At 49.6% G+C, this 12,541-nt stretch overlaps 1 protein-coding gene across 1 annotated transcript in view; it reads left to right on the top strand.

Moving 5' to 3' along the window:
* ltbp4 (latent transforming growth factor beta binding protein 4) overlaps positions 1 to 12,541 on the top strand; it is a 95,153-nt gene that overhangs the window by 80,981 nt on the left and 1,631 nt on the right. Inside the window, exons 20-31 of the mRNA XM_072456579.1 lie at positions 1,488 to 1,610; positions 1,761 to 1,883; positions 3,018 to 3,152; positions 3,666 to 4,532; positions 4,637 to 4,708; positions 5,961 to 6,089; positions 8,216 to 8,356; positions 8,553 to 8,705; positions 8,813 to 8,944; positions 9,645 to 10,398; positions 10,975 to 11,483; positions 12,243 to 12,380. Coding sequence (XP_072312680.1) covers positions 1,488 to 1,610; positions 1,761 to 1,883; positions 3,018 to 3,152; positions 3,666 to 4,532; positions 4,637 to 4,708; positions 5,961 to 6,089; positions 8,216 to 8,356; positions 8,553 to 8,705; positions 8,813 to 8,944; positions 9,645 to 10,398; positions 10,975 to 11,483; positions 12,243 to 12,380 — 3,276 coding nt within the window. The remainder of the gene's footprint in view (positions 1 to 1,487; positions 1,611 to 1,760; positions 1,884 to 3,017; positions 3,153 to 3,665; positions 4,533 to 4,636; positions 4,709 to 5,960; positions 6,090 to 8,215; positions 8,357 to 8,552; positions 8,706 to 8,812; positions 8,945 to 9,644; positions 10,399 to 10,974; positions 11,484 to 12,242; positions 12,381 to 12,541) is intronic.

The following is a 12,541-nucleotide window of genomic DNA, read 5'->3' as shown; positions in this document are numbered from 1 at the left end:
TCTCTCATGTTTCACTCATGTTTCTCTCTCATGTTTCTCTCATGTTTCTCTCTCATGTTTCTCTCTCATGTTTCTCTCTCATGTTCTCTCTCATGTTCTCTCTCATGTTTCTCTCTCATGTTTCTCTCTCATGTTTCTCTCTCATGTTTCTCTCTCATGTTTCTCTCTAATGTTCTCTCTCATGTTTCTCTCTCATGTTCTCTCTCGTGTTTCTCTCTCATGTTTCTCTCTCATGTTCTCTCTCATGTTTCTTTTTCATGTTTCTCTCTCATGTTTCTCTCTCATGTTTCTCTCTCATGTTTCTCTCTCATGTTTCTCTCTCATGTTTCTCTCTCATTTCTCTCTCATGCTTCTCTCTCATGTTCTCTCTCATGTTTCTCTCTCATGTTTCTCTCTCATGTTCTCTCTCATGTTTCTCTCTCATGTTCTCTCTCATGTTTCTCTCTCATGTTCTCTCATGTTTCTCTCTCGTGTTTCTCTCATGTTTCTCTCATGTTTCTCTCTCATGTTTCTCTCTCATGTTTCTCTCATGTTTCTCTCTCATGTTTCTCTCTCATGTTTCTCTCTCATGTTTCTCTCTCATGTTTCTCTCATGTTTCTCTCTCATGTTTCTCTCTCATGTTTCTCTCATGTTTCTCTCTCATGTTTCTCTCTCATGTTTCTCTCTCATGTTTCTCTCTCATGTTCTCTCTCATGTTTCTTTTTCATGTTTCTCTCTCATGTTTCTCTCTCATGTTTCTCTCTCATGTTTCTCTCATGTTTCTCTCTCATGTTTCTCATGTTTCTCTCATGTGTCTCTCTCATGTTTCTCTCTCATTTCTCTCTCATGTTTCTCTCATGTTTCTCTCTCATTTCTCTCTCATGTTTCTCTCTCATGTTTCTCTCTCATGCTTCTCTCATGTTCTCTCTCGTGTTTCTCTCTCATGTTTCTCTCTCATGTTTCTCTTTCATGTTTCTCTCTCATGTTTCTCTCATGTTTCACTCATGTTTCTCTCTCATGTTTCTCTCTCATGTTTCTCTCTCATGTTTCTCTCTCATGTTCTCTCTCATGTTTCTCTCTCGTTTCTCTCTCATGTTTCTCTCTCGTTTCTCTCTCATGTTCTCTCTCATGTTCTCTCTCATGTTTCTCTCATGTTTCTCTCTCATGTTTCTCTCTCATGTTTCTCTCATGTTTCTCTCTCATGTTTCTCTCTCATGTTTCTCTCTCATGTTTCTCTCTCATGTTTCTCTCTCATGTTTCTCTCTCATGTTCTCTCTCATGTTTCTTTTTCATGTTTCTCTCTCATGTTTCTCTCTCATGTTCTCTCTCATGTTTCTTTTTCATGTTTCTCTCTCATGTTTCTCCCTCATGTTTCTCTCTCATGTTTCTCTCTCATGTTCTCTCTCATGTTCTCTCTCATGTTTCTCTCATGTTTCTCTCTCATGTTTCTCTCTCATGTTTCTCTCATGTTTCTCTCTCATGTTTCTCTCTCATGTTTCTCTCCTAGATATAAACGAGTGCCTGCAGCGTGGAGTCTGTTCTGGAGGAGACTGTGTGAACTCTCTGGGCTCCTTCACTTGTGATTGTGCTCAGGGCTTCAGTCTGAGCCTCAACAAAACCAGCTGCAGCGGTGAGACATCAGGAGAATGTTTAAATAAAAAAATCATTTTTTATTTAAACATAAACAATACAGCACAGTACTGCACAGTACTGCACAGTACTGCACAGTACTGCACAGTACTGCAGCTGTGACATCACTGTATCTAAACCTCTCTCTCAGATATAGACGAGTGCTCGAGGTCTGGAGTGTGTGAAGGAGGTCGCTGTGTGAACTCAGACGGTTCTTATCACTGCCTCTGTGACCGAGGCTTCAGCCCCAGCCCAGAGAAGAACCACTGCCTGGGTAAAACTCTCACTGAAACTGAAACACTGAAGCCACTGCATGTTTGTGGAGCGTGTGTGAAGAATGGCCGAGGGTTTTAGTGCCAGCAGAGGAGCGTCACATGATGCCCAAGGGCAAAGATACAGATCAAAGATACGAAAGCTCATGTCCTTCTGCCGTCTTTAAAAAGTCAGAGGAGCAAAATGTCACATACTCATACTGTACAGATTGTCCAACATGCTCCGAGACGGTTTAATATTACTCGTCTATAAAACAGTAGCAGTTAGGGCTTCACTTCTCCTCTGCACATGCTCACTTAGAGCTTCACTTCTCATCTGCACATGCTCAGTTAGAGCTTCTCTTCTCATCTGCACATGCTCAGTTAGAGCTTCTCTTCTCCTCTGCACATGCTCAGTTAGGGCTTCTCTTCTCCTCTGCACATGCTCAGTTAAAGCTTCTCTTCTCATCTGCACATGCTCAGTTAGAGCTTCTCTTCTCATCTGCACATGCTCAGTTAGAGCTTCTCTTCTCTTCTGCACATGCTCAGTTAGGGCTTCTCTTCTCCTCTGCACATGCTCAGTTAGAGCTTCTCTTCTCATCTGCACATGCTCAATTAGAGCTTCTCCTCTGCACATGCTCAGTTAGGGCTTCTCTTCTCCTCTGCACATGCTCAGTTAGAGCTTCTCTTCTCCTCTGCACATGCTCAGTTAGAGCTTCTCTTCTCCTCTGCACATGCTCAGTTAGAGCTTCTCTTCCTCTCTGCACATGCTCAGTTAGAGCTTCTCTTCTCTTCTCTGCACATGCTCAGTTTGGGCTTCACTTCTGGTTCTAGAAGCTCATGTTAGAGGGCGGAGCATGTACGGGCCTCTGAACACGCCCACAGACTGAGAAGCTGAAGGAGAAGAAGTACCAAGCTTCCTGCAGTGCTGCTCAGCGGCCTGTAGAGGTCACTAAAGAAACTGTGACTTAGGCCCAGTTTCAGCAGCAGAAGTGAGAGGGAAATGGGCAAATTTGGATATATTTTGGAATTAATTATATAAATATATGTGACACTCTACCCCTCTCTCTCGCTCTCCCCCCTTTCTCTCCCCCTCCCCCCTTTCTCCTCCTTCCTTCCCCCTCTCTCCTCCTCTCTCTCCCCCTCTCTCGTCTCAGATGTGGACGAGTGCGTGTCGTCTCAGGGCTTAGTCTGTGGATCTCGGCGCTGTCAGAACACCATCGGCTCGTTCCGCTGCCTCACGTCGTGTCAGCCTGGGTTCAGGGCATCGCCCGGAGGTGGAGAGTGTGTGGGTGAGTGCGGGAGGGCATCTGACACACAGGGAGGGCATCTGACACACGGGGAGGGCATTTGACACACAGGGAGGTAATGCTGCTAATGCTAATGCTGCTAATGCTAATGATTCTGCTTATGCCAATGCTGCTAATACGACTTTTAATACTTTTAAATATACTGCTAATTCTGCTAATTCTGCACCAGCTTTAGTCTTTAGACACTCAGTGGTTTTACTTTAAATGAATCTGGGGCAGTCGTCCTGCGGTTCACTTTGACCAGTGTGAACGGCCTGACCATGTGTCCAGTCACACCAGGCTTCACTTTGACCAGTGTGAACGGCCTGACCATGTGTCCAGTCACACCAGGCTTCACTTTGACCAGTGTGAACGGCCTGACCATGTGTCCGGTCACACCAGGCTTCACTTTGACCAGTGTAAACGGCCTGACCATGTGTCCAGTCTCACCAGGCCTCACTTTGATGTGGATTAAATTAAGTGAATTATAAGTTTTGGTTCTGTTTCTCTTCACAGCGACTTCAGCATCAGCCCCTTCCTCTGACCACTCCTCTTCTAAAGACTCCTCCCACGCTACCAGAGGCTCTTCCCATTCCCATGCAGGCTCTTCCCCCTCCACTGAAGGCTCCTCCTCCTCCACTGAAGGCTCCTCCTCCTTCACTGAAAGCTCCTCCCTCTCCACTGCAGGCTCCTCCTCCATCTCTGCAGGCCCTTCCTCTGCAGACTCCTCCCCTGCCTCTGCAGGCTCCTCCTCCTCTGCAAGCTCCTCCCCCGCCTCTGCAGGCTCCTCCTCCTCTACATTAGACTCCTCCATCTCAGGCTCTTCTTCTGTCTCACACACCTCTGTCTTGGTCCCAGGCTCCTCCTCATCCTCTGTAGGCTCCTCCCCCGCCTCTGCAGGCTCTGTAGGCTCCTCCTCTGCAGGCTCCTCTTCCTCCTCTGCAGGCTCCTCTTCCTCCTCTGCAGGCTTCTCTTCCTCCTCTGTAGGCTCCTCCCCCGCCTCTGCAGGCTCCTCCTCCTCTGCAGGCTCCTCCCCCGCCTCTGCAGGCTCCTCCTCCTCTGCAGGCTCCTCCCCCGCCTCTGCAGGCTCCTCCTCATCCTCTGCAGAATTCTCCCCCGCCTCTGCAGGCTCCTCCCCCGCCTCTGCAGGCTCCGTCCCCTCCCCCCTCTCCCCAGATGCCTCCCCTGACCCCGCCCCCTCCGTGTCACTCTCCCCTCTGCCCCCTGCTGGCCGAGGCAAGCTGCGCGAGTGCTACTACAACCTGGAGAGCGGCGTCTGCAGCGTTCTCTCGTCCAACACCACACTGCAGGAATGCTGCTGCACTGAGGGGCGGGGTTGGGGGCGGGGCTGCGTCTACCATACCTGTCCCCGCCTACACACAGGTGAGACCACTCCCACACACAGGCTATGTCTCAGCTCATCCAAGTCAAATGTTTATGGTTCATTTTTTAGCACTTTATTTATGGTTGTTTTGCTTTTGTTTCAGAGGAATTCCAGAGTCTGTGTCCAAACGGCCGAGGCTACGTGACCACAGGACCAGGAGCCTTCGACTACAGAGGTCAGTCCTGAGGCACAGAATGAGGTTTAGCCCTGGTTTAGTCCTGGTTTAGTCCTGGTTTAATCCTGGTTTAGCCCTGGGGTAGCCCTGGTTTAGTCCTGGTTTGGTCCTGGTTTAGCCCTGGGGTAGCCCTGGTTTAGTCCTGGTTTAGCCCTGGTTTAGCCCTGGTTTAGCTCTGGTTTAGCTTTGGTTTAGCCCTGGTTTAGCCCTGATTTAGTGTCAAGAAATTAGACATAAACCAATGCTATTCCTTAACACACAGAGAACACAATTCAACTTAGAATATGAAACGATACAGAAACGTCAGACTTTTGTGTAGCATGCATGGGAGAAACCGTCGGGCCGGGTCGTCAAGGCTGTTGTAAGCAGCCTGCCGACCCTCCTTGGTCTCACGACGTTTTTTCTCTTGCAGGTTGGTTTTACAGTGATCCCTCGTTTATCGCGGGGGTTACGTTCCAAGAAGAACCCGCGGGAGTCGAAATCCGCGAAGTAGAAACCTTTATTTTTTTACAGTTATTATACAATGAAATACTCAATAAAACATTGAAGCTCACACGCGCCGCTCTCACCGGCCTCTCACACGCGTGCTCTCACCGGCGTGTCCCGCAGCTCACACGCGCCGCTCTCACCGGCCTCGCAAACTTCAATTTGGCAAGCGGTTTTACGTACATGTACATATTAATCCATAACGTTATTGACACACAGGTAGAGAAGACGCGCAGAGACTGTTTAGCCAATCAGAATGCAGAACACAATGCATGATGAAAATCCGCGAAGCAGCGAGACCGCGAAAAGTGAACCGCGTTATAGCGAGGGGTCACTGTATTACAAATTATGGAATAGGCGGGTCACATTCTCATTGGTTAACTTCACATCAAGGCACTTGTCTTTTACAACAGTTGGTATTTTCCTTAGAGATAAAGCATGGGTAAGGTTTACCTAAACTCCCCTGGGGTGCTACACCCCTCCCTGGAGTAAACATTCCTTTGCACCATCTTCACGACACCTTCACAAATGCAGTTTTGAACACATGCCGTTTTTCTCTTAGACTAATGATGCAGATAATATACAAATATCGTCATATCACTATTATGCAGATAAAATACATCACAGAAATATAATCATATATTTACATTTTATCACATTTAGCCCTGGTTTAGACCTGGTTTGGACCTGGTTTGGACCTGGTTTAGCCCTGGTTTAGTCCTGGTTTAGCCCTGGTTTAGTCCTGATAACTCTTCTTTTCTCTCAGATGTGGACGAGTGCAAACGTTTTGGTCCTGAGGTTTGTAAAAACGGTGTCTGTGTGAACAACATCCCGGGCTTCAGCTGCTACTGCACCAGCGGCTACGTCTTCAACCACACAACGCTCACGTGCGAGGGTAAGACCACAACCACACATCGCTCATGTAAGACCTCAACCACACAATGCTCATGTAAGACCTCAACCACACATCGCTCATGTAAGACCTCAACCACACAACGCTCATGTAAGACCTCAACCACACAATGCTCATGTAAGACCTCAACCACACAATGCTCATGTAAGACCTCAACCACACATCGCTCATGTAAGACCTCAACCGCACAATGCTCATGTAAGACCTCAACCACAAAATGCTCATGTAAGACCTCAACCGCACAATGCTCATGTAAGACCTCAACCGCACAATGCTCATGTAAGACCTCAACCACACAATGCTCATGTAAGACCTCAACCGCACAATGCTCATGTAAGACCTCAACCATACAATGCTCATGTAAGACCTCAACCACACAATGCTCATGTAAGACCTCAACCACACAACGCTCATGTGCGAGGGTAAGACCACAACCACACAACGCTCATGTAAGACCACAACCACACAACGCTCATGTAAGACCTCAACCACACAACGCTCATGTAAGACCACAACCACACAACGCTCATGTAAGACCACAACCACACAACGCTCATGTAAGACCACAACCACACAACGCTCATGCAAGACCACAACCACACAATGCTCATGTAAGACCTCATCCGCACAACGCTCACGTGCGAGGGTAAGACCACAACCACACAACGCTCATGTAAGACCACAACCACACAACGCTCATGTAAGACCTCAACCACACAACGCTCATGTAAGACCACAACCACACAACGCTCATGTAAGACCACAACCACACAACGCTCATGTAAGACCTCAACCACACAACGCTCATGTAAGACCACAACCACACAACGCTCATGTGCGAGGGTAAGACCCCCTCTTAAAGTAGTCAGTTGCGTCACCTCCAGAGTCTCTAATCAAGTTAGAAATCTGGAGGTAATAATGGACTCAGACTTGAACTTAAACATCAACAGATTTTTACCATCTAAAAACATTGGTAAAATCAAAAGTATAGTGTGTCCAGTAGATTAGACGGCCGCTCACTGGCCTCTCCAAACGAGCTGTAAAACAGCTGCAGTTCATTCAGAACGCTGCTGCTCAGGTCCTGACTAGAACCAGGAAGTACCATCACATTAGTCCTGACTAGAACCAGGAAGTACCATCACATTAGTCCTGTTCTCAGGTCTCTGCACTGCTCCCTGTGGCTCAGAGAAGAGACTTTAAAGCAGCTCTGATTTTGTCTCTCCAAGGCCTAGCACCAAAGTACATCTCTAACATGTTAGTGCCATATGAACTCTGAGGACCTCAGGGACCAGCCTCCTGCTGGTGCCAGAGTCAGGACTAAACATGGACCGGCCTCCTGCTGGTGCCAGAGTCAGGACTAAACATGGACCGGCCTCCTGCTGGTGCCCAGAGTCAGGACTAAACATGGACCGGCCTCCTGCTGGTGCCCAGAGTCAGGACTAAACATGGACCGGCCTCCTGCTGGTGTCCAGAGTCAGGACTAAACATGGACCAGCCTCCTGCTGGTGCCAGAGTCAGGACTAAACATGAACCGGCCTCCTGCTGGTGCCAGAGTCAGGACTAAACATGGACCGGCCTCCTGCTGGTGCCAGAGTCAGGACTAAACATGGACCGGCCTCCTGCTGGTGCCAGAGTAAGGACTAAACATGGACCGGCCTCCTGCTGGTGCCAGAGTCAGGACTAAACATGGACCGGCCTCCTGCTGGTGCCAGAGTCAGGACTAAACATGGACCGGCCTCCTGCTGGTGCCAGAGTCAGGACTAAACATGGACCGGCCTCCTGCTGGTGCCAGAGTCAGGACTAAACATGGACCGGCCTCCTGCTGGTGCCAGAGTCAGGACTAAACATGGACTGGCCTCCTGCCGGTGCCAGAGTCAGGACTAAACATGGACCGGCCTCCTGCTGGTGCCAGAGTCAGGACTAAACATGGACCGGCCTCCTGCTGGTGCCAGAGTCAGGACTAAACATGGACTGGCCTCCTGCCGGTGCCAGAGTCAGGACTAAACATGGACCGGCCTCCTGCTGGTGCCAGAGTCAGGACTAAACATGGACCGGCCTCCTGCTGGTGCCAGAGTCAGGACTAAACATGGATTGTGTGTCTGTCTCAGATCACAACGAGTGTGAGGAGGAGCTCTGCTCTGGAGGACTCTGTGTGAACACCCAAGGGTCCTCCTACTGCAGCTGCCCTCACCCTCTGGTCCTGGACGACACCCAACGCAACTGTGTCAACGCCACGCAACAAAATCTAGGTACAAACTCCCCTCCTCCTCTTCTTCCTCTCCTCCTCCTCTGCCCCTCCTCTTCCTCTCCTCCTCTTCCTCCTCTTCCTCTCCTCCTCTTCCTCTGCTCCTCCTCTTCCTCTCCTCCTCTTCCTCTGCTCCTCCTCTTCCTCTCCTCCTCTTCCTCTGCTGCTCCTCCTCTGACTCTGGTTTTGTCTCTCCTCAGATGACAATGTCTCCCTCTGCTGGCAGCATGTGAACGCAGACTTGTTGTGCCAGTCTCTTCTTCTCGGGGCCCAGCTCAGCTTCACCGACTGCTGCTGTTTGTACGGAGAAGGGTGGGGCCTGGAGTGCGCGCTCTGCCCCCGATCTGACACGGGTGAGTACCACTACCTGCTTTACTGCTACTTTTACTGTTACTATTACAACTACTACTACCACTACTACTGCTGCTGTAATTCCCAATCTACAAACGTGTCTTCACAGAGGACTACGCCAGACTCTGCAGCTCAGTGCATTCTCCACTTTACCCAGAACCTTTCCCAGACTCCAGGACCTCGACCGGATCCAGAACCGGGTCGAGAGCGGGACCAGGACCTGCCAGAGAAGGACCTCCAGGTGACCACGTGACATAATCCTTATGGAGTGTCTACAGAGCCGCGGCGCGCGGCCGAAATTGCATGGGTTTTTGTGCCGCGGCTCCTGAAACTGCTGGGCTATTTGACCGCGGCTCTGCAGCCACGGCCTAATCGTTAAACTGCCTTTAGAGGGGTGAGAGAGTGCATGCGTAGGAACGTGTCGAGAACTTTGACCGTCCGAATTTCCACTTTGTCCCTGCAGAGGGCGCTATTTAGGTCTCACTCTATTTGAATGTCCAGCAGGTAAAAAAGTAGTACCTTCAAAAACTTCCTGCCAAACTGTTGTGACCCGCTAGGTTTCTGGAGCAGTATTGTCCAGCAAAACATTGTATCTAACAAATGTTTAATTTCACAGCTAATCGCTAATTAAATATAATTAATTAATGATCTCTGGTGTTACTCTTGTGTGGTTGAGTGGTTTTTCATAGTTTGTGATGCTAACTCTGAGGCTGACGCTAACTCTAAAACTAACGCTAACTCTGAGGCTAATGCTAACTCTGAGGCTAACGCTAACTCTTTCATTCTAACTCATGAAATGGTACCAGGTAATGGAATGCAGGCATTTTGTTTCTGTAGCGAGTCTAAAGAGTGCAGGGTTGTGCTGTGAGTGAGAGGTTACGGGCTGAGGTGGACATTCAGATCATGTGACCGTGTGTTATTGTGTTTATTGTGTTCCCCAGTGCCATACTTCCCTCCCTTCGCCTCAGAGCTGTTCCCTCCTGCGCCGGACTACGATGACCCTAGAGGGCGCTACGACGACTCTGCTCCTGTAGGGGGCACTGGAGGGCGCTACGGCGACTCTGCTCCTGTAGGGGGCATTGGAGGGCGCTACGGCGACTCTGCTCCTGTAGGGGGCACTGGAGGGCGCTACGGCGACTCTGCTCCTGTAGGGGGCACTGGAGGGCGCTACGGCGACTCTGTTCCTGTAGGGGGACGCTACGGCGACTCTGCTCCTGTAGGGGGCACTGGAGGGCGCTACGGCGACTCTGTTCCTGTAGGGGGGCGCTACGGCGACTCTGCTCCTGTAGGGGGCACTGGAGGGCGCTACGGCGACTCTGCTCCTGTAGGGGGCACTGGAGGGCGCTACGGCGACTCTGTTCCTGTAGGGGGACGCTACGGCGACTCTGCTCCTGTAGGGGGCACTGGAGGGCGCTACGGCGACTCTGTTCCTGTAGGGGGACGCTACGGCGACTCTGCTCCTGTAGGGGGCACTGGAGGACGCTACGGCGACTCTGCTCCTGTAGGGGGCACTGGAGGACGCTACGGCGACTCTGCTCCTGTAGGGGGCACTGGAGGGCGCTACGGCGACTCTGCTCCTGTAGGGGGCACTGGAGGGCGCTACGGCGACTCTGTTCCTGTAGGGGGACGCTACGGCGACTCTGCTCCTGTAGGGGGCACTGGAGGGGGCTATGACCCTGGAAGTCCTCCTTATGGGTGAGTAAATATACTGTATATGGTCAATTATTATTTTTTGCATTTTATTTTTTATTTGCACATATATCAACAACAGAAAGGATTTTTTTTTACCATGCCATATAAATCTAAAGATTGTTTTCTTCCACACATCAAACAGAGATTGGCAGTGGCTGGAATAGATAGAGAAATCTGGGCTAGATATCAATCCTTTGGCTTAGACTGAAATGTGGAATAAGATTCCATGTTTCAAAGTCTTTCAAAAGGGGTGCTTAGTTTTTCTAAAATGATTGACAAGTCCTTATGGAGAACCACACTAAATATGAGAGAATCTTTGCCATTTAAATGAGTCAGTCTTTCTGAAAGTCAAAGGGAGTCGCCAGTAAGAGAGGATTTCAGTTCTTTTTATGTTTAGTCCAGACATTAGGCCAATATTTCAGAGCTCAGGAAAAATGCTGATCCTCAATCCATTTCATCAGATTGAAATTGACTTTCAGATGGATGTCCAAATGTGTTGATTTCTAAAGCTGTGTCCAGATAAACCTTTGCTTTAAGTTGTGTCAGCCATTTTTGAGCCTTGTTTTCATCTTGTTCCAGCGGAGAATACTTCCCCGGACCAGACTACGACCCCTACAGTCCGGACCAGCCTGGGTTTAGTCCAGATGGGTCCAGATTTAGTCCAGATGGGTCCAGATTTAGTCCTGATGGGTCCAGATTTAGTCCAGATGGGTCCAGATTTAGTCCTGATGGGTCCAGATTTAGTCCAGATGGGTCCAGATTTAGTCCTGATGGGTCCAGATTTAGTCCAGATGGGTCCAGATTTAGTCCTGATGGGTCAAGTTTCAGTCCAGATGGTTCCAGGTTCAGTCCAGATGGTTCCAGGTTCAGTCCAGATGGGTCTAGTTTCAGTCCGGACTCCGGACCCTTCCTGGTCCCGCCTGACCCCAGATCTGAGGAGGTATTTGAGGGCCAAGCGCCGCCCGCCTCAGACCGGTTTTACCCCGGGACCGGAGACGAGGAGGACTGGAGAGGATTCCCCCCGTTCACCAGACCCGGACCAAGACTAAGACCCGGACCAAGACCCGGACCAAGGAGGCTCTACGACAGTCAGTACCAGTTTAGACCTGGTTTAGATCTACGTTAGCGCTGGTTTAGTCGCAATTATTTCCCTGGTTCTTCTTTTGTTTCTCTCAGATCTAAAACTAGTCCTGATTTAGCTCTGCATTTGACCTTTTTTATGTCTCGCTTAACCCGGGTTTTGTTCTGTTTGAGCTCTTATTAGGCCTTAGTTTAGTCCTGGTTCTTCTGCTGCTTTTGTCCTGTTTTTTCTGCTATTTTAGTCCTGTTTCTCTCTGGTTTAGTTCTGGTTTAGTCCTCATTTAGTCCTGGATTTTCTGCTGTTTTAGTCCTGGTTGTTCTGCTGTTTTGGTCTTGTTTCTCTCTGGTTTAATTCTGGTTTTGTCCTTATTTAGTCCTGGTTCTTCTGCTATTTTAGTCCTGGTTCTTCTGCTGTTTTAGTCCTGGTTCTTCTGCTGTTTTAGTCCTGGTTCTTCTGCTATTTTAGTCCTGGTTCTTCTGCTGTTTTAGTCCTGGTTCTTCTGCTATTTTAGTCCTGGTTCTTCTGCTGTTTTAGTCCTGGTTCTTCTCCTGTTCTTGTTCTGGTTCGTTTGCTGGTTTAGTCCTGGTTTATTCCTCGTTTAGTCCTGGTTTAGTCATAGTTTAGTCCTGGTTTAGTCCTCATTTAGTCCTGGTTCCTCTGCTGGTTTAGTCCTCATTTAGTCCTGGTTCCTCTGCTGGTTTAGTCCTCATTTAGTCCTCTAAACCTGGTTTAGTCTCGTTTTCAGTCCCGTTTCTCCCCGGCTCAGGGCACTTTGAGGCGGCGGAGGAGGACTGCGGGATCGCGGACGGTTGCGTGAACGGCCGGTGCATCCGCGTCGCCGAGGGTTACACCTGCGACTGTTACCAGGGATACGAACTGGACCTGACCACCATGACCTGCACAGGTGAGACCCCGAACCCACACGCCCACTGTGAACGCACCACGCTAAAGCTACGGCTCGTAAACCCTGAACACGATCGACGCCTTCCGGACACCTCCACGCCGACCCTGAACACGAACGACGCCTTCCGGACACATCCACGCCGACCCTGAACACAATCGACG

This window comes from Eucyclogobius newberryi, unplaced genomic scaffold, assembly GCF_026437365.1.
Source record: "Eucyclogobius newberryi isolate DKJ021-1_F unplaced genomic scaffold, fEucNew1.0.hap1 SCAF_10, whole genome shotgun sequence".
NCBI classification, from domain to species: domain Eukaryota; kingdom Metazoa; phylum Chordata; class Actinopteri; order Gobiiformes; family Gobiidae; genus Eucyclogobius; species Eucyclogobius newberryi.
Note: the sequence above shows the minus strand (reverse complement) of the source record. Positions and strands in the feature narration are given on the sequence as shown.